The 27,298-nt window shown below is 39.0% G+C and overlaps 1 protein-coding gene across 1 annotated transcript in view; it reads right to left on the bottom strand.

Annotated features, from left to right (window-relative positions):
• GYS2 (glycogen synthase 2) overlaps window positions 1-27,298 on the bottom strand; it is a 39,508-nt gene that overhangs the window by 4,669 nt on the left and 7,541 nt on the right. The window contains exons 2-13 of the mRNA XM_006199922.4: window positions 26,430-26,611; window positions 25,959-26,150; window positions 22,923-23,105; window positions 19,365-19,509; window positions 17,072-17,189; window positions 16,771-16,891; window positions 14,255-14,361; window positions 13,533-13,592; window positions 12,539-12,617; window positions 11,651-11,764; window positions 4,195-4,321; window positions 983-1,078 (exon numbers count right to left, since the gene is read on the bottom strand). Coding sequence (XP_006199984.1) covers window positions 983-1,078; window positions 4,195-4,321; window positions 11,651-11,764; window positions 12,539-12,617; window positions 13,533-13,592; window positions 14,255-14,361; window positions 16,771-16,891; window positions 17,072-17,189; window positions 19,365-19,509; window positions 22,923-23,105; window positions 25,959-26,150; window positions 26,430-26,611 — 1,524 coding nt within the window. The remainder of the gene's footprint in view (window positions 1-982; window positions 1,079-4,194; window positions 4,322-11,650; window positions 11,765-12,538; window positions 12,618-13,532; window positions 13,593-14,254; window positions 14,362-16,770; window positions 16,892-17,071; window positions 17,190-19,364; window positions 19,510-22,922; window positions 23,106-25,958; window positions 26,151-26,429; window positions 26,612-27,298) is intronic.

The raw sequence follows: 27,298 nt of genomic DNA, 5'->3' as shown, positions 1-27,298 counted from the left end.
TCTGCTGTGACTTTCTTCTAATAGTTCACAACGGTCACCAACACACAGCCAACAAAGTGATTCTTGCCAAAGGAGATCTGGCAGCTTAGAGCTATCCCGGATCAGTGATGCTCCCGGGGGCTGCTCACTAACTAGCATCTCCCAGGTGAGACCTGGGTGTCAGTGGGTTATAGGTGCCACAGTGTTCCCACTATGCAGCCACAGCTGAGGACCATGGCCATCATCCAAGGAAAGATGACAGTGCAACACAACTCTAAAAGACCAGAGAATTTGCAGATATTAACTGCTATATATAAAATAGATAAACAACAAGGTCCTACTGTTTAGCACAGGGAACTATATTTAAAAGCTTGTAATAACCTATACTGAAAAAGTATATGAAAAAAAAATGTATAACCGAATCACTATGCTATACACCAGAAACTAACACAACATTGTAAATCAACTATACTTCAATTAAAAAAGAAAAAAGAGAAAAAGACTGAGGAATTGACAATGTGTAGTCAGAGGATCCAGCCCATTCTAACTTTTCTTGCAACCAGTCAACACGGACTTATAAATGTGATATGCAAATTCTTCTGCCATCTTAAACAATTTATGTGAATTTTGCTAACTTGGCACAGAACATATGAAATAATTATGCTGACCAATACAGGTACTCTAAAGCCATGGTTATTGTAATATTACTTCTAGGTAGTGGAGCGCCAAACCAATATAGAAAAAGAAAAAGGTAAAAGGGCAAGGTTTGTCCAGATTTAGCACTCTTTTTGTAGTTTGTCTTTTGGGCAACATATTTAATATTAAATATCATTTTTATCTTTTCTCTGGACCATATGATGAGATCTACTTTTAATTAAATGGGAAGTATAAACGTTAGTTTAATCATCGGGATAGTTTCAGAGTTTGCTCTGTAAAGACCCGTGCTACGTTTGGTTAGAGATCTCACTTCTTCCGGGGCAGGGTTAATGACGAAAAACCTCACCATATGCAGCAGGATCAGCCACGTGCTCCTGCATGAAACAGCCAAAGCCAGAGAGGTTGGTGGTCACGCTGGGGATACCCATCACGGTGCATTCAGCTGCCGGGGGAAACAGACAAAGGCGTGGCTTCAGACCAGCTCCCACTTCCTCTTAGGCAGAGGAGAAAAGGCCCAGCCCACCCAGTAGTAGCAACGTTTAGTCTGTGCCAGCACAGTACTAAGGTGCTCTTTACACGCATGGGCTAATTTCATCTTCTCAGAACCCCGCACAACAAGGCTATCCTTGTCCCCATCCTATGGATGAAGACACTGAGGCACAGAGTGGTAAATAGCTTGCCCGGCTTCATAAAGCCGGGGACGTGGTAGACCTGGGATTTGAAGCCAGCACCCAGCTGCAGAGCTCTTGCTGGGAATGGCTGCTCGACCATGCCTCTCCCATCCTAGCTGGCTTTCATTTTGCTTTGTTCTAAGCTTGGGTCTCTAAGTGTTTGGCAAGTTTATAGACAGGACCAGGTCCCACCTTGTATACATCTCCCTTGTCACAAATCCCTTCCACTTTCTTAGGTGCAGTGAACCCATGGTTTCTTTCAGTCCTCTGTCACCTTTTGGTTAAAACTTTTTTTTTTTTCAGAAAATAGCAGATAAGTCTTAAGAAATGTTACCACGCTTAAGAATGTTTGGATTTGAAACCACTCCCAGGAATGTTTGAATTTGTAATTCATATTTGATTATGGAATTACTCTTGGTTGGCTAGTGAGGACGGGTGAAAAAAATGGAGATTTCCTCATTACCCATGGACTCCTGTTCTGCAAATATTTCCTCTTGGTTTAGCTCTAGAGAACAGTGGTTTCTGAATTTGGGGAAGGTGGTAGAGGAGAGGAAGGTGGGATGGGGATTACTGACCCATTTGAGAATCTGATGAAAGCTCTGGGACTCTTCCCCAGAAAAATCTTGCCTACAATTCTATGGAACGTCACAGATACTAAATTTTTTTTTAATTTAATTATTTTTGTTGTTGTGGAGGAGGTAATTAGGTTTATTTACTTATTTATTTTAATAGAGGTACTGGGGATTGAACCCAGGACCTTATGCATGCTAAACATGCACTCTACCACTGAGCTATACCCTCCCCCACAGATCCTTATTTTTATTACTCAGTAACACACATATAATCAAGTGCCAGGGACCCATGTTCATTGACTAAGTTTAACGCAGTAAGTGCTTATCTTCATTGGGTTTCCTCAAAACACAAAACACAGATTCTAATAAATATTTCTGGAGTGAGAGTTAGTACCACATTAAACAATTATCCTAAAAAATTAGAGTTATCTAATATGCTAATGCCAAACTCACACCACCAGAAGTTTAGCTATTTCTGGAACTACAGGTTAGGTAAGGAGTGGCCAACTTCCTTTGGTTAATTTGAAACAGAGAATGACTCATTCACTACAGAATACATATTTCTCACACCCCTTTTTCAATCTATTTATCTTTTATAACACCTTCTCTGGTCTTTATCAGAACACACTAGATATATTTCCTCTATCATTTTGAGTTAACTTTGTGCTATAAAATGATATTCTGGTAGAAAGTCCACTGAAAGATCTATAACATTCTCTTCACTCAATACACATCACTTCCCACATCCCCTGGGTCAGTCGTGCTTTGGTTTTGTGCTTCTCTGTCTGTGATGCTTCCAACAGTGAATTATGTTACTTAATAGAAATAAGAGGAATTAAGATTTAATAACAAAGTTTTAAGTTCATCAAGTGAATTTTAAAAATGTGTCTCAAAAAATAGACACTCTGTGATAAACAATTTAAGGTCATTATGTGGGCATTTCATAGGTAAGAAGACATTGCCTTCACAGAAGTGGAGCTGGTGACTAGAACAATTTTTAGAACCACAAGAGAGGTAGCTGGAGGAGATAGAGCAACAACTTTTCTAAGTCATGTTTCAAGAAGGGATAATTCTTTATCACTTTTTCCCCTCAAAATTCTGATGTTTCTACAGCTGCTGGCAAATTATTTTTGGTGGAACCTGTAGCAACAGCACAGAACCTCATGGCAAAAGGTGCAGCGCCTTCACGTCACTCCTATTATAAAAGTTATAGCATCCTATTTATACAGAATTTTAAAGTCTATACTTAAATTCTGGGGTCAGAATGCAAAGATTAGAAAAATCTGCTTCTTTATAATTCAGCTTACGACCTCTCTGACCCTGATGGCTGCTGTCCATTACTTGGGCAACGATGTCTTTGAGATGCAGTAGGCAAAATATATTCATTATAAATAAAAATTGCTTCCTGAGCCTTTCTAAAAAACAATTATAAGTGGAATTCTATCTACAGTAGGAGAAAAATCTCTGATCACCAACAAGATGGAAAAAACCCAGCATTGTCTTTTTTGCATTGGCGTGTATTTAAAGTACTGATTTCCTTTTAATGAGGCATTTCAGAACAGATACAAGTTGATTGCTCTTAATGCTACTGGCAACCATGCTAGTTGGCACCAGAAAAGAAAAGCAGATAGTGGGTCTGAGAATCCACCATCTGTTAAAAAAAAACGTTAGGGGAAGGCCGCAGATGGAGGGTCAGAATGGAACTACGTCATTGGGCATGCAACTGGCATTTTATCTTTAACGTACCTCTTTTTCAAGAGACTTGGGTGTGAAGATGACTTTTCACTGTACATCTTCTTATACTATTTCTGTCTTTAACCATGTGAATGGGTTATCTAATTAAGAATTAAATGTATCTATTAACCTAAAAAAAAGAATTCTTCTGAAATAGAATAGACCTGTTTTAGAAAACAATTCTGTGGGACCATTGTTTCTCATATTAACTCTCTTTACAGTTCGTGTCTCCTTCGTAGTAATGAATGGGACTGGTGGAGTTCACTAAAAATATGTAATCTTTATAAAACATTCTTTTTCTTTGGAATGCAGCAATAATTCAGATATCCACAAAAATAAGCCAACCACAACCTCGTATACTTACCCAAAAGATGATTTATTATGTCCTTATTCTTAGGTGAGGAACTACAAAGCATAAAATTGATCCCTGAGAGAGATCCAACCAAAATCACTTTCAAAACAAACCACAAAACCAAAACCCTGGTAAAAATTACATATCAACTTTGAATATTACATACATATGCATAGAATAATATACTAATACAATTTAGAACATTTCACAGTCTATACATGTCACATACCTGGAGTATAACCCCAGGGTTCATAGTATGATGGAAATACCCCAAGATGACAACCGCGGACAAACTCTTCATAATCCATGGGTAACAAGGGGCTGGTGGAGGATAGGAACTCTGGATGCAAAATCACCTACAAAAGAAAAATTCGAATGAGAAAAGAAAAAAGAAATTAAAGCAAGAAGTCTTATAGTTTTGTTATTTCAATACTATAGAATCCTTCTGTTCTAGATTCAGAGGGGAAAAAAAGAGAGCGAGAAATAAGAAAAAAGATGAAGAAAAAGGTCTGGGTGTTTTTTTCTTCTCTCTCCGTTCTGTGTTAATATCTACTCTGTGGACTAACTTTCCCTCATGTTCCAAGGCCTAGACTGGAGGATAGAGAGTTAGTGTGTCCATTTTTGTTCTCATGTTAAACTCCTCCAACTCAGCCCTGATGGACAATAAAGATTTTTTTTTTTCAGTTCTCTAACTGTTGGCCCCTGTCTTATTTCTCAGTTTATTCCCACCTTGAGCAGGAGGAGGGGGAGCTACGCTAACAAGCCCCAAGCACGACTTAGCCAAGTGAAATGGAGCAGCGGGTCAATTTCAAGTTACCAGAGTGATGTCACTGAACTGGAGACGGGAAAAGCAGTGGTAGTCCGTACAGGGTATTTCCACCACGCGAGTACAACGCTCACAAACTACCTCAAGAGCCTGGGTAATAGGAAAACGTCGTAAACAAGATGTGATGAATTTTAAGCATTACCTTTCTTTTTAGCATAATCGATTTACTTTTTTAAAGTTTATGTAATTTAATTTTACACAATGGCTGGGTTTAAAACTGGACCACAGCGTTGCTGAAAATTTAGCAATTGGCTCTTGTGCACTGGTGTGAGCCTGCTCTTGGGGTGCAATGCCTGTAATTTTCTGCAAAGGCAGAAACCAGAGAGAGCGTGGCTGTACTGGGAAAGTTGTGAATAGAATAGCTATTTGACGGATCACCTAGATGAATGAGTTCTATTCCTCCTATTTATTAAATTTATGAATTATACATTATAATATAATTATAATATAAAAATCATATTATTATCCTAGTACTTTAAAATCGGATTTAAAAATTTATTAGAATTTATTTTGAATAACTACTTAGCTATAGGGGGAGGCTAACAGATAACCTGTTTGGTTTGGGTTGGTGAGGACTTTAATAAAATGGAGAAAGAGGAGGATTATATACACATGTTTATATATAAATTATATATTTTAACATATACTAAATGTTAATTTTATATAATTATGTATAAATACATGTACGTATGTGTGTATATATATATATATATATATATATATAATTTGAAATAACCCCAAATTTAGAGAAAATTTGCAAGTCCAATGTGAAGAGAATAATTTTTCCAGAACCATTTGTGTATAAATGGCAGACTGCATGCCCATCATCCACAAATACTGAACATGTATTTCCCACAAACAAGAACATTCTCTTACATAACCACAATAGAACCATCAAAATCAGGAAATTAACACTGATACATCACTACTATCTAATCCTTAAATCCCATTCAAGCTTCTCCAGTGGTTCAAACACTGTTCTTTAAACCAAAAGATCCAGTTCACAGTCACACGTGGCATTTAGTTGTCACTTCTCACTAGTTTCCTTCAATCTGGAAGAGTTGACCGTGCTGGCAACTTGAACTTGGACTTCCCAGCCTCCAGAACTCTGAGAAATAAGTCTGCTGTTCATAAGGCACCCAGTCTGTGGTATTTGGCTACAGCAGCCTGAACAGACTAAGACAATCGTCCCCGACGTGACTAGTCCCTCCGTCCCTCTGCCTCCCTCCTCTCTGGCTCTGACCCCTGTCCTGAGTGTCACTCCCTGCTGTATGGACCCTCCTCACCCTGCGTGGGCTCCAACTCCTTTCTCTGGACTCCCTGAGCATGACCCCCTCCCAGTGTAGACATCTACCTTGTACTCCCCCAGCTAACAGCTTCAGAGCTGAATTATTTGGGAAGGGGAAAGAGAAAAAGAAGAAGGAGAATAAAAAGAAGCTTTAAAAAAAAAAACAAGACAAAAACAAGCACACAACCCTTGTTATATTCTGTTCATGGAATAAGTGTTTATTCTTCCAAAGAGATTACATCAAAGAAAAACCCTAATTTTAGATATACCACAATAATAACAACAGTTATATAATACTTCATATACTTTAAATCACGTTCACATGTTGCCTCATTTAATCTTAGCAACATTGTGTGATGCGGAGGGTGGTCATTCTCATTATCTTAATTTTAGAAACTAAGACTTTACAAGCATTCATTCCATCTCAGTAGACCCATAAAGAGAAGATACGTTAAACCTAAGAAATAAAATGGTAATACATCCCCAACCAGTATCTGTAAATGATGGTTTAGTCAATCACAGGAATCACAAACTGGCAAAGTAAAAAAATGGATAAAATACTTTCCTCCACAAAACATAACTTTAGTTCCAATCACGTGCAAAGTACTGCGAAAAAAGACCAAAGATACAGACACAGACAGACTGAGTCTGGGCAACCACCGGGTCAGAAGTCCATTGCACTCTGTCGGCAAACACCAGCAGAAGGGAATTTAATAGGCATTGTGCCTACTTTGGCTTTTCCAAGCTTAGGAAAATCTGTACTCTCCAAAGCCCATTTTGGAACATGAAAACCTCACGGCTCATTCGTTTTGTTTCCAGCCAAAAAGGATGACGGCATGACTAAAATAAGAAAACAGCTGCTCTGGGCCCTCAAACAGCCAATGGCCAAAGCCCAGGGCAGAGGAAAGGATGTCAGAGGTCAGTCCAAGGTTACGGGGAGGATTAAACGAGATCCTGCACACAAAAGCCCCCAGCAGAGCACCTGGCTCACAGCAGACCCTGGATCAGCCGGGACAAAAAAAATAAACAAAAACTTGCCAGGACCGTATTTATCCTGGGAAGGAAGTAAGGTCCCAGGGAGTTAGGTGACTTTCACGGAGGGGGAGCACAGGGTCCAGACTTGAAATCTGCAGTCTCGGCTACGGAGGCAAGACCACTGATCAGTTCAAATTCAAAACAGTCTGCAATGCTTCCCACACCAAATGGTCGCATTCATATAAACACCTTGTCAGTCCAGTCGGAGAGTCAAGAACCATATATAGCCGTCTCTAAATATGCAGGCGATCAAAGCGATATTAGCACTGAATGAGTGTAAAGCTTTTAAAGGATGATATTAATAAAATTAAATACCTTGTTCTGAACTGACCAAAATTGATCTCAGTGCTCTGAGTGTACGTTGTTAAAGAGGGGCTATTCTTTAATTTCTTTTGTGTGTGTTCGCTTTATGATAATAATCAATGAATAGCTCAAAAAGTTCAGGAGTTTAACTGCACAAACACAACTTGTATGAGACCAGCTTCCTTCTCCGTTCACTCTGCCGAAGTCATGGATGTATTTTATCTCTCTGTGCCTTTTCATCCACTTCCTCTGCCTGATGAGCCCACCCTTTTGTTATTTGCTTGATAAACTTCTGCTCATCGATCAACAGATCATCTGTTTTATAAAACATGTTATTAGATCCTGCAGGCAAAGATCAATCTTCTGCCTTCTACTCTCACGAAGCTCTGTTCACACATCTAAAAAAATATTGAGCAGCTATGATGTACCAGGCACTGGACTGGGTACTAATAAAAGGTAACATTTATTATGTGCCAGGGACCATGCTAAATCGGTAGCTATTATTATTCAGTCCTCACAACAATTCTCTGAGTCGGTCTATATTATCACCATTTTGCAGGTGAGAAGACTGAGGTACAGGTAGATGAAGTAAACTTACAAATTGAGTAAGTGGCAGAGATTTAAAGTATGAGGACAGTCTTGAAGGATTTGGCATACAGCCTTCTTTAGAGATGGGACAGCCCCTGAATCTGCTGCTCAGATTTCCTTCACGAGATCCTGGCCCGGGATCTTGATTGACAGCCCCAAGTGCATCCCCTGCACACCTCCCACAGCGGCTGCTCCCAGCCTGTAGGACCGGTGGACACGGGCATATGTATCCATGCTAACCCATTTCTCCCCATCGGGTGATTCTTTTCATGGGCAACTTTTGTTTGGGGGGAATCCCCACCCCTACACATGGAAATCCCTATTAAAACTGTTGCATTGAATTGTTCATAAAGGCACCCATCTGCCTGCCAGCCTGAAACTCCTGGTCGCGGGAAGTACACATGAAGGTAAAACACAAAGAAAAGGTCGTTTGATAAAGGAAAATGTCTGTAGGAACAGTAATATACTTAAAATAAGTCAACAGGTAACCGAAGTACACACATTCCCAAATGGGGATCTTTTGTATTAAAGAAAGGAAGCCTCTTTTTTTTTTTGTATAATAATTTTGAATTTGTTTTAGCTGTAGACTGAGTATACTGTTGAAAACTACCTTTGTTTGTTTCCGTGGGCCCATCAGCACGCACGTGTGTGTGTGCGTGTGTGTGTGCGTGTGTGTGTGTGTTTCCTTCCATTCACTGGCAAGCCATGCCGAGGGGTCTCGGGCCACTGCTTTTCCCATTTATACTGTTCTATATGTGTATATTTTTTAGTGTATTTGCTGATTTTTTGTTAGTTCTAGTGTTTTGTTAATTACAATCGACTTTTCTTTCTAAAAAAAGGCTGAGGATCTTTTAGCACTGGGCTACACCCTGTAGGTCTCCCTACCTCACCCCTCCTTCTCTCATCCTCTCATCCCACCTTCAGCCTCGTTCCTTCTTCTGGCTGCACCTCCCTGCCTGCTTTGCTTTCAACCTCTTGATTCTTCATTTTCTGCCAACAAGTGTTTTCCTGTCTACTCCTGTCTTGCTGTCCGCTTCTCAGGGGACAAAAACTGAGAAATCAGACGTGATCGCTGCCTCAAAGAACCCCAGGGGAAGTGGACACGTGAATTAAAATATAGAAAATTCAGTGTGATCATTGCTATAATCTCAGTAGATAGGGAGTGTAATGAGAACACAGATAAAGCAACAGCCCTTCTCTCTGGCGTAGATGAATGGACATTAAGGAACAGTGTAAAGAAGACATGACTTTTAGGCTGGATCCCGAAAGAGTTGTTAGAATAACTGAGATAAGTTTATTTCAGAAGAAGAGAATAAGATCAGCAAATAAAAAGATAAATGAAAATGTTTAATACATTTAGGAAATGTTACTTGTCCATTCCTGGGAAATCGCTTCACTGTTACTACACTTTAAAAAAAAATCAATCTGTATTTATTGTACACAAGTGCCAGACATGAACAGATCATCACATTCACAGATTTAGATGTGGGTGTGATGTGAAAGGTTCTGAGAAAAACAGAAATCTACAGGGAAATATGAGGTTTTCTTGCTCCCACTATTTTCTCTCCAGAGGACAAAAAACTTGAGAAGGACCAGTCTGGGGTAAATGACACGAGAATGAAACTAAGTAAGTGTTGACACACTCTGTGGATCCAGTCCTGCTGAAAAAACTTAAAAGGATGGGGCATCCTTGGCAGGGACCGTCCTGCATTTCCAGGGGGAAATGTGTAGCCTGACTACTATAGGTGCACGAGGTGAAATTTTGGAAATCCAGAAACACAAATGAGAAATAAAAACCACCCATAATTCTGTGGCTCGGGGCAACATACACACATATGTGTGTGTAGAATATTTTTGCAATGAAAGGGTTAACACGATACAAAACATTTTATAAACAGCTTGCATCATTTAATGCTGTATTATGAATTCTTCCTACTACCATGACATTTTCTCCTGCCTTGATTTCTGAGATCTTTTCCTCTGTCTTTCTTTCAATCTCCTCTGAACTCTTGAAGTTTCTTTGGGTCGACAGTCTTCTTCATTCATTCAGCCTGGTCTCCCAGCCCGGCAGAGTCATCATTACCTGGTCTCCACTCCTGCCCACATGCCGACAGCTCCCTTCACAACTGTTCGGTTAAACCCCAGACCTATGTTTTCTAAGTACCTCTTAAGCATCTCAACTTGAATATCTCACATGTAACTCAAACTCAGTCTATCAAAACCTGAACTCAGTTCATAACATGACCCCTCAAACCAACTTCTTTTAAAGCCTTTCCTTAAATTTTAGAAAATATTGGTTACATACTGAAGCCTGACCTTCTCCCTGTTCCTCACTGTCAGTGCCCACTGGTCACTAAGTATGGTCTTTTCTGCAGGCAACCAACTCTTCCATTGTTCCATCCTCTCTAGCTTTGCCGACAAGGCCTTTGTAAGGGATCCTCAGTGCTTCTTACCGCATCCCTGTACTGTGCATCTCTTACTGCATCCCTGTACTGTTGCAGTAGGTCCTTAATTTGTCTCCATGACATCCACTCACACCTACATCAATGAGTGAGTGCAGGGTGAGAAATAAATTTCAGGAGAGACTAATTTTTCCCCCAGAAATTTTGCAGAGAGGAGTAGAAAAGAAACATTTAAAAACATCAAGAGGAGACAAGATTAAGGCAAAGTTGTTTATTTTTTAATGTGGAAAAATTTAAGAAATATCTGTAGAGAGCAAGGGAAGGAGCTAGTAATCCTAGAAAATAAAAGAGGGTTATTTCCTAAGAATGTGGGAGGGAATAAGATCCCAGAAAAACCCTTAGAATCTGAAGGAAAAGAAGTAAGCATAGGTCAGAATTTATATTTGAGGCCAGGATGATGGGCCTTCAAAGGAGTTTATAACTCAGGATTCTCAGGTCATCTGCTAAAGGTGAAAGGAGGAAGGGACAGTGGGAACTTGCCCTTGAAAAGGTTGGTTAAAGTGTGTGATCTTGAACGCAACTTGATCTTGAATGCTGATGAGTGGAATTGAGTAGGGATAAGCAATTATCTGTGCACACGTTCGCCATTGACCCTCATGCCTACCACCACGCCTAGGACATAACAGATCCTCAGACAACATCACAGAGTCGCAGTGGCAGAAAGCAGGTCTTATTTATACACCTAACACTGTGCCTCGTCATCATAGAAACTCAAGAGTCAAAGGAATGAATTGGTCTATAGAAAATTACAGAAAAAAAACATCATTAGCCACATTTTCTGAAACTGGAAGCTTCTCATACCATGCCCTTAAGTTGAACTTTATCAGGAAGAAACAAAGACAATTCAAGTTAATATCAGAGATTCATTAATTAAAGCAACTCTTAGAATACATGTGTTTCATTAAAAATTAGGCAATTTCCCTTATGCTCACTGACTGTATTGTGCAATGAAAATGAATGCTAAATTACCACTCAAAGTCCTAAATATGCTTCAGTTTTTAAGAATGATACCAAAATAGTTATTATTCTTTAGTTACCAGGCAGGAAGCAGAATTAATTTTCTCTAGAAATATCATTAAAAAAATTCTGATAGATGTTAAAACAAGTAAGGATACTTCTAATAAATCCTCAAAAATATATTCTACATGATCCTGATGTGCCCCCACGGACCAATTAGTTCTACCTTGACTCTGTCTGTGCGGCCGTTGAAAAGCCCGATCCGTCTAATGGTGCTGAGGATGGGATCGGTGGAGTCATCAATCATGTTGTGAGTGGTCACTGGGGGCAAGGACTGCCGCTGAAGGAACAGAGAGAAGAAAATGTCAGTCGTGGAGAGAATCAATAAGTGTGACTAATTTCAACAATAGGTCATCGGGCACACGTCATCCAACGTTTATGCCTTCCAGTCAGAGACGACCCTAACGATGATGACAAATTGTATGAGTGTTCCAGAGGAGCATAATGGTTGGAGAACTTCCTTCGCAGATCGTGAACACACAATATTTTTGTTTTTCACCTGCAGCCACTCTAGGAAAGGCCTAGAATTCTCGATGGCTTCTGGAACTTGTTTGGCATAAAAGTCCTGAAATCTTGACTGGCGATGAGCCACTCTCCTGGTTCCCACTAGGGGGCTGTCCTCCGGTGCCTCACTGCTATTGACAAGCTTTCTGTATGTAACTAACACACTTCTCTTTTATAATAATTCCACTTGGCTGAGATACATTCACCTTTTCTCTATAGTGGCTGAATTCTATGCTTTTTGAAAACTTTAGGAGGTTTTTGTTGTCATTGCAATATACATAGTTTTTCAACTGGACATACTGGTTCCGAATGCATTTTTCAAGTAGATACAAAGACAAGTTCCGTGAGATGTTTTAAAGGAGCCCTGAAAACCACTCATGAAAGAGAACATGCAAAGATATCATTTAGGTAAATACTTAAGAATGACTTTCCTAATTCTCAAATTTCAAAATTCCCCAAAGGAGCCTGTTCCAATCAATTTTTAAAGATACTGATTGAAATAGACTTGAATAAACATGGGTAGTGCATTGGGCACTTTTTTTTTTATTACCTGAGTTGAAAAGATGGCTCTTTTCATAACTGTTAGATCATCTCGATCCAAAATGGTGTTCATGTCAGGAATTTCTCCTCTGTGGGGAAAACAATTTTAATAATAAAAATAAAAAGAGCTAGCACCAATGGAGTGCCTCCTGTGCGTTGGACTTTGTTCCAAGCACTTTAAAAATAAATGCAGAGCAAACATAGTTTCCTAATGAAGCTCACAGACACATTCCTACAGTGTGCAAAAGTCTGATAAAAGAACACCTTTGATAGCAGGAAAAAAATGAAATTAATTTTTAAAGCATTAATGTTGGTGAGCAGGAGAACACTCTCACAATATTTTGCCAACTCCTGAATACAGTGTTCTCAAGTCTCTGTAACCTGTCCATCTGTGAGTTGATATTTGTACTGGTAGAAAGAAATGGTGCACACCTGCTGCCATGCACCAGGAGACAGCACACCTTTTTCTTCATACTGAAACAAAATCCATATATTTTGTATACTTATTATTATTTTGTAATGCATTTTAATTTGGCTTTATTATTTAGATTTCATTTTATTTATACATTTGTATATTTCATTTATTTATTTTTATTTAAATAATGTACATTATTTATTAAGCAAATATATGTTTGTTAACATAATATATTAATTTAAAATACATGTTAATATAATTAATATAAGTATATATTTACTATATATTAAGTCAATATATATTTTGACTTAAAACCTTATGAAATCTCCCTCAGCTTCAGAATCTCCTTTAAGGAGATTTCCACTGAATTAGAACCCATCTGCCTTTAAAAATATGTTCTCATTTGTGTAACTTGTCTTGCATATTTATCCAATGAAGAATAAAACAAAACCTGCTCATATGATGTAATGCATCTTCAAAGGGTAGTCATTCCTTTATATTTGGAACAAAATAAACATGGTGTCTAAATTATTAAGTGTAAATAGTGAAGTCCTGCATGTTTGCAGTGTTTAGTGGTCCAAGCACCCACCTTAACAATGCATCGTACAGTTTCTTTCCAAACTTTTCCTTCACAGAATGCGCAGTGTCCCTGTGTGAATAGAAAGATTTACAACTTAAGAAATGTCACAATTTTAGTCATTTGCCACGACAGTGCCGTTGTTCCGTCAGTGCATTCTTTGAAATTACAGGTCTCTTCTGTATAGCCTCTTCTATTATTTTCCTATTTGCCAATTTAGCCTGAGTTAAAACCGCCAGAGCTGAGGCAGCAGAATCCCCTGACTAGGGCAGAAAGCGTACCATTTTTTTTGCTTGATGATAATCTGGGAAGGGTGGGGGAAGGGAGAGGGAGTGTATGGAGGTACAGATGTAACATTGGGAACGCACTGACAATTGTTGAATCTGGGCTGTTGGCATGCAGGGGGTCATTACATGAATCTCTTTACTTTGACATATGTTTTTAAATCTCTGCAATTGAAAAAAATTTTTTTAATTCAACCCATCTTTAAAGATTTCTACAGAGGCCTTATCCTACTGGGGTAGCTCACTTCAAAGTTCTTATACTCACACAGTTTCACAGGCATGACATGATCTAATATAGCAGCCCAACGAAAAGAGAACCTAGAAGCATTTGTGCTATTATAATCTTAAAGGAAAAGAAAAACAGTTCAAGGAACCAGATCGGAAATCATGCACTTGCAAAAAATCCCTTTCCACCTATTGCTTGAGAACATTTACAAGACGTGAGGTTACCAGAGCTGTTTTCGCACTGCCTGGCCTTTCAGGGTTTCCACATTGAAATTATTTGTCTTGGCAGGCATGATGAAAAACACCACCACGGTGACGTCACTTTTATGCATCTGATGGGGGATTAGAAAACACAACAGAGTCAACTATCAAAGATAAGATAAGCCATGTGACAGATGAACCTTACACTGTGAAAAACAGGGCATTAAAGTATCTTTAGATTAAAAAGAACATTTAAGTTATGATCCACAAAGAAATTACAGCCCCTGTCCTGAGGCTTTTTCAGAAATTCTAATTTAAATATGGCTTTCAATCAAGATTTGCCAATAAGCAATTAGAAAATCCACACATAAGATATTGTCACGGCATCGACTACCTAAAATGGAGAACAATTGCTATTTGATATCACTGTGCTTTTCTGTGGTTAAAACAAGTTAAAATGTAAGTTATGATTCCATGGATAAAACCAGCTCTTTCAAATTTCAGATTGGAAAGTTAACGAACCTTTCATTTGGCTTTATTCTGTTTTTTTTTTTAACAGTGAATTCATGTGGATGTGCACACATAGATTATTTAGTTTTCTATTAAGTGTCTTGATTCTCGTGACGTTGCATTTTGGTTTCTTTAGCCCTGAAGTAAAGGAACAAGCATGAACTTCTGCTGTGGCAGCCGCTGTGCTGGGTGATCTAAATGCATAACTTAACCCGAGCCTGGCAATAACCGCGCACGCCACCGTCCGTCTCCTCATTCATCTCTAAAGGGAGGTGCAAGAGGTTCAGTGTCTTGTCTGAGCTCCTATGACAGGTTATTGGCAAAGAAGGGATTCAAACTATTTGTTGTTGTTTTTTCTTTGACTCTGCAATCTGTTTTCTTTTCCTCTTTTAACAAATACCGTTGACCTGGAATTTCTCAGAAGGAAATGACAGGCCAAACAGCTGTGGGAATGAAATCATAAACTTACTTAAAACTGTGAACAGATGAATGCTCTTGCCTTCGGAAAATGACTATCCCCCAAGTGCGGGGCACTTTACCATCTAATCCGTGGTCTCTGCTCTCTAGGGCCTGATATTCTGTTCAAAACATCGATGGGAGCCTCAGAGTAGGAAATTCTCCCCACGAGTAGCCAATGTGCTATTAAAGAATAACTATGCTATATGGAAAGAGAATGCTTTCTTTCAATTTCTCCAAGGATTGTAATAATTTTTGAGGTCTAGAATAAGAGAAACTGGGTTTTCTTTTTCACACTTAAAAATAAAGTGACTATTTAATAAATGTATGCATAAATTGATTAATAATGTCCCTAAACATCATACATGTTTGATCTGGCAGTGAATTCATCTGTAAGCTTGTTGAGTAGATACAGACCAGGAAATACTCTGAAATATATTATTCCAGCTTATTCTTGAATTATCTTTCTGGTCTTCAGTCCTCTTTTGTAGGCTTGGGTTTTTATTAATGTGGTTTTAAGAAATCTTTTAGCATACTTGGTACAATGTCTGCTCTAGGGCAAGGATAAACTACATTCAAGAAGTAAAAATTTAACTGGAGAGCAGGACAGGGCTCAGCAAAGTTTAGACTGTCTCAAGATCTCAATAAAACTGGACTTCTACCCTGGTCTTCTGCATTTTCCTGTTACTTATTCTATATTTAGATGTGGTGCGATTGGAATGTAAGCCAATAATTTTCATCCAGAGCTATGACATGCTACTTCTATTGGCCTAGGTTTTATTGCTGGGTTAGTTGGGAACCTATTTTAAGTCTTACCCTCCTGAACAAAAATTGAGTTCACATTGTTGAGAGTGGAAAATTCCTTTCCCTCCTTTGTGCTTCTGTGTGGTGGGACCTCTCCTAGTTTCACAGTGCAAGACTTTCAATCTCAAGGAAGGGACACTGCTAGTGAGCTGGGGGAGGCAGAGAATTTGTGTGCGTCTGCCCTGTTCTCCAGGGAGCAGCTGTTGGCTGTCAGCTGTATTGCACATGTTCTTCTGAAAGCTTTGCTCCAGTTGTGGGAGGATGGCAGTGGCCAGAGCTGCCTGCGACTGGATGTCTAACACCAAAAAGTTTAATACCAACGGCCAGTCTTAGGAAGCCTATTGGTGCCATATACCTGAGCGACATGGTCCATTGTAGTCTTTATTGGTTTTTAAAAAGGTGAGATTTTGTTCTCCATTTGGTGTTTTTTTTTTGTAAATATTTATCTTTTAATTGTTTACAAACTCTTGGGACGAGGGTGGGAAAAGGGATCTCATATGGTGGTCTTAAAACATTACACATATAATGTGATAAGCTTGCGGCTCTTTAAAAACTACCTAACAACTTAGACAAATGTAAAAGTGAACAATGAGGCAGTCTTAATATGTAAATGGAAAGACTGAAGCCATTTGGAGAATAAGACTGTCATTTTAAGTCTTCAAAATCATATACTCTTTTGAAAATGAGTTAAGAAGCCAGAAAATTCTTTACTTCCAGCAGAAGAAGGTTCTCCTATAAAAGCACTGCGTGGCGTTCTAGAGTGGTCTTACCCTCAGCAGGAAATTGAGCCTGGATAAGGATTCTAGGAAGATGTCAGCTCCTTTGTTTGAAAACTCATACCTTCCAGCAATGAAGAGGAACAACGTTTTTTCAAGATCAAAGTCCAGGTGACTAAAACAAAACAAAACAGGTTCAAACAAACTAAAGTAACAGCAACAAAATGTACACAGGAATTTCAAGTACGAAGGCAGCTGGGAAAGATAAACATTTACTCTAACCACCCTGTTTTTCCTCTGTATCCCAGATCCTTAAAAATCACATGCCAATTTTTTTTAATAAAGAAAAACATACCCATAAAAATGACCTCGAACAAAATCTTGGATCCTGGCCTTGTACATGGCATGTAGATTTTGAAATTCATGTACTGCTGAAAATTTCTTAACATTCAAGCCATTTGGAGTAATTACATCTGGAAAAGCAGAATAAAATCACAAAAAATCTTTTCTGAGAGAGGGTAGCATTGTTTAAGAAAACATGGTTTTTAAAATCTGTAAAGTTTGGTGTCTCTTAACATTTCTAGATCCTGACTATCATAGAGTCAAAAATTCATAAAACTTTACAAGAAATTGCTGAAGTAGGAGATCAAGAGAACCTGACAGAAATAACATTGAGTGACTGGTACTATGAAACCATCTAATGAATAGCAAAAATAATCATTTTAAGAGTTTTTCATTTACTGATTGCTTACTGTGCACCAGGCATTGCTCTAAATGCCTTGCAAAGTAATTCATTCATCTTTGCAACAACCAGCGGAGCAGGGCGCTTATCTGCATTTGCAGAGGCAGAGACTGAGGCACAGAATTGCTATGGAACCTGTTCCAGACACACACGTGTCCGTGGGAGTAGAAGCCACGGGGTCTGCCTTCACCTACTGCGTCCTTAACTGTGCTGTGCGCTAAACCACCTCTTGTCATCTTCTTCTGACCGAGCGTGTGGGAAGTGTCCTGTCCATATGGAAAACTGGAAAGGTAGCCCTTTATTTCTAATACATAACTGATTCTTTCTGCCTAGAAGATTTTGTTGCTTGAGCCAGAAGACATTTTTGGTTTTCCAGAATGTTCATTTGTGACAGGAAAGATAAGAGACTACTCAGAGTTCTTGATGGGAGCCACCTACTGAGTTGAACATTTGGGTTATTGCATTTAGTAGCAGTAAAAATAAAGGTGATAGAAAAATTTAGCACATGGCAGTGGAGATTTTTGCAGTGGAGGTTTGAGCTAGAATGACAAGTATGCCATCATTTTGAAGGATATTTCACAGTTACTAGGCCACTCCCTTGCCGTGTTTCCAAAGAATCACCCCAGGCTTCTTGGTCATTTCTTTGAGGGGGGCAGAAAGAACTGCTGTTTTTTAAAAAATTTTTTTACTAAGTAATTGGCTCTACTCATTTACAGATCTTGCCATGGTTGGGTCAATTTTAGGTTGCCAAGATTTCCCGTCAAAGTCCTCATGTGAATAATTCCTGCATGAACTGTACAGTGTGATCAGGATAGCAGACAATTCCCTCTTACAATGCATTTCTCTTTCTGTAACAATTAATTAATTAATTAATTCTTTGAATTGAGGTATAGTCGATTTATAATGTGTTAATTTCCGGTGTACAGCATAGTGATTCAGTTATACATATATATATATATGTATTCCTTTCCCTATTCTTTTTCATCATAAACTATTATAAGGTATTGAATATAGTTCCCTGTGCTGTACAGTAGGACCTTGTTGTTTATCTATTTTATATATAGTAGTTAGTATGCTTCAGTATCTTATGTCAAAGATTTAGCTGGGCCTTAGGAATTAGTTTAAACCATGGTCTAAATCACTGTGGAGAGTCTAGAATTCTCTCTCTCCATCGGTTTCCGCTTCTTATTATACTTCATTGTAGTTTAACTTCCTTTGTATCCTGTGCTACATAATAGAAAAATGGAAGCTGCCAGCAGCTTCAAAGCTTGACATTTCTGTTATACAAGACTGCATTCAAAGACTCATGTGTTTAAGACTCCTTATGAGAGCATTCTGATTGGTCCAGCTTATGTCAGGTGTCTGCCTCTGGACCAATCAGCTGTGGTCAGGTGACAGGGTCACGTTTTATGAACGTGCCTCTTGGCCCTGCAGCCTCTGGATGGGTCTGGATATAGTTCCCAGAAAAACTTGCAAGAAAATCTTGGGAGAAGTAAACCAACAGGTTTCTACTAAACAGGACCAATGAATCCATGTTATAAGATGTAGTACTGGGGTAGTCTCACACAGATTTCTGATATTTTCTGGACTTCCGTTTTCTTAAAATAGAAAAGTCAACTCAGCTTGCTGGGTTTGAACTGGTTTAGAACTAAGGGATTTTAAGCATCGTCTGTTTATTCAACAAACACAGATTGTATGCTACTATGTTCCAGATATAGCTTAGTGTTCAAAAAAGCTACTGAAAGTGAGAATTTAAATATGTGAGAATTTAAAGATTTGGGTGGTCATAGTGAATGCAAATTTTCCTCCTATTATTATTTTGTCCATTTTCATTTAAAACACAATTTTCATATTCTAACATCATTTGAGCTGAAAGATCGGTGACCAACTCAGGGATGATAATTACCGGGCTTTCTCTTCAGCATGTGCTCTGCCTCGATCGCTGTTATTTCGGAAACTGTGGTGAACACATGAGCACAGTGGACAGAAGCCCGCTCCATGCAGTACCGGTGGTAAATCTGCCTCTCCCCAGCCTCTTTGTCTATGTTAAACTGTTGAAACAAAACAGAACAGTTTAGGATTAGCGGATACACACCACTATACATGAAATAGATAAATAACAAAGCTCTACTGGATAGCGCAGGGATCTGCATTCAATATCTTATAATAACCTATAATTAAAAAGAATATAAAAAAGAATATACATATGCATAACTGAATCACTGTGCTGTACACCAGGAACTAACACAACATTGTAAATCAACTTTACTTCAATAAAAAATAAAATAAACCAAAAAAAAAAACCCCACACATATACATTTGCTTACACTGATCTACCTACACAAAACAAAATCACATATTTTTTATATTGTTTTTCTCAAGGCTATGTGACATTTTATGGCCATAAAAAGAGTAATGATAATGTTTTACTAAACCAACTACTAAAATGCATAGCTACTTATGCTTTAAGAAAATGTTGTTTACTTCGTTTCTGCTTAAACAGCCATTTAACGCCCTTAGTAAATGCTATTTCCACTTTGCTATAATCATAGAGCATTCTTCATCTTTTTGTACTTTAATTATACTTTTACTTATTTTATAAATATTGAGCTAATTCCTTTCCCCAAGGTCTTTATCATATTTTTTCCATATGCAGTGAAAAAAGCTGACATTAAATTTGACACTGAAAGTAAGGATAATTATTATTATCATCGTCCATTCACTGAAAAGACCTGACAAAGAGAAAAGACAAATGCTTTCCCATGCTAATGTAACTTCCACCACCGTGTAATTTCAAGGAGTGTACAGTGACTTTAATTAGACGGTGTGTTAGATTGTGGAATCACCCATTATTCTGGGTATCCTAACTTTAACCAAAAGCCAGATCCCCAACAATTACTTACATAGTTGGCAACCTTTGTGGGCTTTGGCCATTTTGCTTAGTTATTGAATGTTATGTCTCATACAGCTGCATGTGAAACTACAGTGTCTAAGAGAAAAAAACTCTGTAAAGTTGCTGGCATCATATTAGCAGGTGCTTTTTGGAGTAAAGATTATTAGAAGTTTGACACTGTGTATCAGACACTCTTCTAGGCAAGATATTGTATTTAATCCTCATAAGCCACTGAGACATGTACTTTGTCTTCATGTTATGGAGGGGGAAATTGAAAGTTTTAGAGGTTAAAAAACTAGCCCAAGGTCACATATCTATTAAATATTTCAGAAGGCCCCTAAATTGATCCCAAATCAGTCTGACTCCACATTTGGGATCCTATTTGCTTTAATATAAATTAGATTCCAGCCCTATCAACAAGTCAGTCCCAATGGTGACTGCACCACACAGAGGAATACGCCAAAAAAGACTCATTAGATGATTCTAACGATTACAACGGGGTCATTCCTAGGGCATTCCTTCTTGACTGTAATATTTGCAACCATCTCTCTTAAATTATTTGAATCAAGTCTCCATATGGCATCCTTAGATCAGCAGATGTTTTCTTAAATCTCTATATAGCTGCTCTCATTCATTCAACTGAATCTCTCATTCAGCCTACATTTGTTTAGTAATTTACATATTTCTGTTGTTTCCAAAGAGCTTATGAATTAGTGGGAAAGCAAGTAGAAATTAGGCAGAAATGAGTAAGAGTCTGAGTAAGGTATAGGATCTGAGAGGGTCTGATTCATCTTGGCTAAGGATAAGGAAAAGTGTCTCATATAGATCTTCATATTGTCAGCATCACCTCATACGTTGAACTTTAAAATTTTTTTGACGCATATAATTTGGTGTTTTTTGTGCTTTACCCAAATTCTAAACCTACTGTGAGCATTGGGACATCTGCTGTAGAAAATGATTACAGGGGCTTTTCCTATGAAAAATGATTATGAGTTTAACTCCAAATCTAGCTCGTAACCACTTATTATCTACTAGTCCCTCCGCTGAGCGGGATGTTTTACTAGAAAGATGGGCTGGGGTCTGACGAAACATGCATATTTTAACCAGTGAGGGGCTTTGAGCTGCGGGGATATGGAATCATTTGAAGGTTGTGTGATGTAAATTCTGACCTTTGATTGAAAGGATAAAGCTGTAATATATAACTACATACTACATGATAATACATTTGTTCCTTGACAACTAATAAAATCTGATGTGTATTATTAGCTGTTTTATTAATTGTTACTGTCCAAGGCTCTTAAGTGTTCTGAAGTGAAATATTTGATATGCCTCTGTAATATTTTCTCTTTCACAAAAATCCAAGTCTGCCCTTCTCCAAGAAACACGGTGGCTGAGCTTAATACAGATCACTGGTTTGCCCTTGTTAGTCTACCATTAGGAAATTTGGCTGATCTCTTAACTCTCTGAAGTCTTTGGTGTCTTTATTTTAAATATACATCCTATGTTTACAATTTGACCTTTAGGTTAGGCTGACCTTTTTATGGGCAAGCTCTCATTAGGACCGCAATGCAAACGTGAAAGTTTGTCCACAAGAACTTTCCAGCACTCCAAGTGTCTTTGAGATAGAGGATTAACTTTCCCCTCTCCCTATTTGAGTAATGTTACCTGTGTATTACAAACATACACACATTTACAAAAGCACACATTCTGTTTCATAGACTCCTAGAACAATTTTTAAATTGGGGGAGTCTTTAGAAATCAACTTTCCAACTTTCTTTTTTTCCTGAGAGTGAAACAGAGCCCTCAGATGCTAAACTGATTTATTTGGCAATGGAGACAACAAATTAGCAAAACTCCTGACTTTACGATACTCAAATGCTTTGTCAATATTATTGACATGATGATATAAAAGACATACTTTTATTAATCTGATTTAATTGATGGAAAATAGAAGAAAGAAGCCAAAACTGAGTGACTTTAGGTCATAGAATAGGGCAGTCTTCCAAGGTAAGCAAACCCAACTGTTTGGTCACCAAGGACCCACATCCCTGGTTTTGATAACTTGTCTTACTGGACGTCCACAGAAACTCCATTGTGCATTGCAGGGTTACAGGAGAAATCTGACCTGTCTGTTCACTTGGGGGATGGAGGAAGTTAGGTTCATAGTACAAGTTGATGCCTAGAATTCCCATCATGCACCTGCCACCCAGAGCTGTGGGCAGATCCGGGGCCCTCACAGCATTTCCCGAGCTTCGGGGTGGACGGCAGCCCAGCCTCACGCCCACAGGGTCTGACTCCCACCACGCCCTTTTGGATCTTGGGTCTCTGGCCCCAAAGTGGACAGACATCCGGCCTCTCAGCGCTACACGCCACTGCACTCTGAGCAAAGTTAAACTCTATGAGCAATCTGTCCCCGCAGGGGAGGCTTTGTATGAATACTAATTAGCTGAAAGGGCATTCCTGCCATGTGTCTGGCGGTGAAAGGTGAAGATCAATACTTCTCATCCTGCGGCTTTAAAGATTGGGAAGAAAGGTGGTGCAGGGTGGAGGGGAGCTGGAAGGACTAATTACCTTATCAAGATGGTTGTAGAAATCAGTGTTTGCTGCACAGAGATACCTCCCAAGCAGCGTGGCGTGCGTGGTGAAGACTGTGGCGATTGGAAGCTTCCGAGCTCGAGAAAGGATCAGTCCGGTTCCGGCCTGCCATTCATGGAACTGGGCAATGACGTGTTTCCCATCTGCGTGATCTGTCACCTACGCCAGGGAAGAAGGTTTACAAAAGTTGCTGATGAAGATTGACCTCGCTCATGGCCCGCCCATAGGCAAGTTATCGTGCCTGTAAATTTTAGCCCAATTTTAAAGGCTCTAAATATAAAGCATTCAGATTTAACAAGTTTAGGGGCTTTGTTGGATTAGCAGCATGTTCATAAAGCCAATATATTTTGATGGCATTATCCTCCTTTTCAGTAATGGATCAGTTTTTTTTTTTTTTAATCCACAGAGGGGCCTCATAGGAAAAATGCACAATGGGCACCCAATAAATATTCATTGCATGGATGAATGAATAATAGCAATTATATTTTTGAAGACTCACTGAGCAGCTGAATCAGTTGGGACCATCCACTTACAATCTTCTTTTAAAACAAAAAATAAATGACTTCATGTTTTTAAGACAGTCTTATTTGGATTTTCCATTCCTTGAAGTCAAAAACATTTTAATTGATATATTATTATTTTAAGACTATGGCACTGGGGAGAAAGATTAATAATTTGCTTAGAATCAAGTAGAAATTTAGTAACACATTGAGGACCTACCCAGGTCTAATTCTGGGTCTGATTCTAACACTAGGCAGAGAACCAGTTTCTTAACCTTAGAGTTACTTTGTTTCACTAAAAATATAGCTACTGTTATGATCCAGCAATCCCACTCCTGGGCATATATCTGGAAAAGACAAAACTCTAATTCAAAAAGATAAATGCACCCTAATGTTCACAGCAGCACTATTTGCAATGGCCAAGACAGAAGCAACCTAAATGTCCATCAACAGATGAATGGGAAAAGAAGATGAGGTATATATATCTATACACATACATACAATGGAATATTACTCAGCCATAAAAAAGAATGAAAAATGCCATTTGCAATAATGTGAATGGACCCAGATATTATCATACTGAGTGAAGTAAATCAGACAAAGACAAATATCATATGATATCACTTATATGTAGAATCTAAGTACAATACAAATTAACTTATTTATAAAACAGAGACTCGCTTACATAGAAACCAGATTTATAGTTACCAAAGGGGAAAAGGGTGGGGAGGGGTAAATTAGGAGTTTGGGATTAGGGGGGAAAAACTACTATATATAAAATAGATAAACAACAAGGATTTACTGTATAGCACAGGGAACTATGTTCAAGATCTTGTAATAACCTATAATGGAAAATAACCTATATATATAAAGATAGATATAGATATATCTAAATATATATATATAACTGAATCACTTTGCAGTACGCCTGAAACTAACACAATATTGTAAATCAATTATACTTCAATAAAAAAGTTACTTTGTTTCACCCCAACAAAAAATTACTATTTACATCCCACTCCCCTTATGGCTGTTTCCTGAACAGGGGTGTGGCACCAATAATGAAAACACCTGTGTTCAAGAAGACTGCTCAGAAAATTGGGAAGTCTGGAGAATTAACTTACTTCTCGTACTTAGTGTACATCACCATCATCTGAAAGGCTTGGTCAGCACTAATGTCTGAGACTCACCCCAGATAATCTAATCAAGTAGTTCTGGGCAGGGGGTAAGAATGTGCATTTCATACAAGCCTGCAGGCGAAATCGTCTTTGAGAACAACTGACTTGGGCTAAGATCTTGGTACTTTAAAGTACCTGCTGTTCAAAAAGTTCCTCACAGCTATTACCCATTGGGCAGATCGGGGGGTGCAAAGAGGTGACAGCAGAAACCAAGCTTGCCCGGCAGCCTTGGATTCTTTTCAGTGTCTTTCCCCTTTGAAGCAAAGAAAATCTGTTTCTGGAACTGCTTTATTTTAGAGAAAACTGGGGCTCTCACTTTTGTGTTTCTCTCCCCTTTAATTTACTTTAACAAAGGATGACAGCAGATTCTTGCATGCATGCGTGCAGCCCTGGGGGCAGTGGCTCAGGAAGGCAGTGTGCAGAGGAAGAGTTGGTTTCTGCAGCTGATGCTAAACAAGACTGCGCGTCTGTCACTGGGCCAAATCCTGTCAGCACCCTCAGTGTTCTCCTATTCTGTCGCCAAGACAAAGCAAGAGGGCTGCCCCTCCACTGCCCCCTTCAAGGCAGCCCTTCAAGGCTGTTGGACCGACTTCATCAGAAAGAAGTCAAATTGGTCATGAGGACACACCCCCAACACGGTGATTCTGTGATGTGTCCTTGGACCACACCCCCACATCGCTAGGGACCCTCTTCCTTCGTTATCTGATTTGTGAGTCAGGCATAATCATCGTGGAGATGCAAGGAATGGGAAGAAATCCTACTGCTGTGCTCTCAGGACTTAGTGCGGGCTTGGCTCATTTAACAAGGACTGATTTCCAGTGCACTCGTTTTTTTTACATCTACGGGATATTTCACTGCGATGGACTCCTTAGCAACCGCTGAGATCACTTCAGCCTTTAGCAAATGACGAAAAGATCTAAAAGCCACTGTAGTTGCACAAGCGCTCATGCATGAACGAAACCAAATATTTCAAGCTATTTTCTCCTCCCATGATTCTAGAATTCATGTACATAGTGCATGATGTATATTATTTTTTTCTTGCATATACACTGACTATTGTCAATGTAGCAAGCAATATAACTGGGTGTTCTGTCCACATTGCTCTATTTAAAACTGGCATGAAGTAAATATTAATATGCATCATTATTACCCTGTTCCAAAGGCTGGTATTTAGTTAGAGGAAGGCTGAATATGTCCTCAGATTCCTTTGAAATGTTTTAGGACAGTTAGTGGCATCATCTCAAAATTCGCTTAATCTAAAGATTGCGGGATCATCGCTGGGCACGGAGAACGTGTGCTTCTCCTCCATTGTACAACTATCCAGTAAACTGTACCTCTTTTAAGAACCAGGCAGTTAATGATCCAAATATCAGCATATCGTTGGCTTCCTGGTCGTGATAAGGGATGCCGACGTTGCAGGCTTCCCAGAGGTCGCCCTTCCACTTGTCCAGGTTCCAAGCCGAATAGCCTATGTCAAAGAGCACCACGTAAGGACTCCCTTCTATCAGCCATCTCCCAAAGTGCACCTGCACGTAAAGAACACACAGCCGTGGAGTAGGGCTCAGGCGTCTGAAATGGGTCTTATGGGTTAAAATCAACATGTCAGCAGAGTTGCCTTCCATCTGCAGTCTCTAGGGGAGAATCTGTTTTCTAGCCTGAGGTCACCAGGATTCATTTAAAATCAGGTTCACCATCTTTCTCATAAACCAACTCCTTTTCCCTAAGTAGATGAGTTCATGGAAACTGTGTTTTCCCACAACAGTTGCTAAGACTTGCTGATTGGAGAGGCAGACAGTACCCTTTACCTGGCAGCCGTGTTTATTCATCGTGCTCACGGCTCTCCCAATGGCATCATTCACAGGTTCGCACTGTTCCACCTGAGTCTTCATATTATGCTCAAAATATGGACCAATCAGAAAATAATTGTCTCCCCATTCATCTGCAGTTGTTTTGGCCTTTGTCTGAATCACAGTATAGATGCCACCAACTGTTAAAAAGAAAAGGTCCCATAATCATTCAGGTTAGTAATTCATTTTAAGTGATGAGGGGATAGAAATGAGTCCATTTTTTTTGTCTATGTTATTACGTAAGCCAACATTGTCATTATTTTTTATCAAAGTACAGTTGTGTACAATATTGTGTTAGCCCTCATTTTTAAGTTAGCATTTGAGATTGATCAAGCATAAGGGTTTAATTTAACTTTCTAAAAGAAAGTTTTTAAGGGATACCATCAAAGAGTTACTATTCAGTTCAATTTAGCGCACATTTCAAAGCCCTCCTGGGTGCTTGTTGGAGAGCAGAGGGTTGGTAGCAGCAGAGAAGTACAAACATTTCAAGGAAATCCAAAGAGACAATTGAAATAAAGTGGCACTTGGCTTAAAGCTCTATCCGCATAGACGTGTCAAAGTGGGGACAAACAGCTATTGTCATGAAGCATACAGTCAGTGGCCATAATCACCTTTCATCCCTTCTGCAGTGGTCCAAGGGGATGGCATATAACCAAGTAAGGGCCACTGCTCAAATTATGGTCAGGTCTCCTAGAATAAAATGCCACTTATTTTCTAGGTACCAAGCAAGTATCTTTTCACAAGGGGAAGAAGCAGGCAGATTTTGAGGGGATGCTTGGCCCAAACCTCATGTCATAACCCCAATGACATAAATATGAGTCTTCATA

Source organism: Vicugna pacos, chromosome 34 (genome assembly GCF_048564905.1).
Source record: "Vicugna pacos chromosome 34, VicPac4, whole genome shotgun sequence".
NCBI classification, from domain to species: Eukaryota; Metazoa; Chordata; class Mammalia; order Artiodactyla; family Camelidae; genus Vicugna; species Vicugna pacos.
Note: the sequence above shows the minus strand (reverse complement) of the source record. Positions and strands in the feature narration are given on the sequence as shown.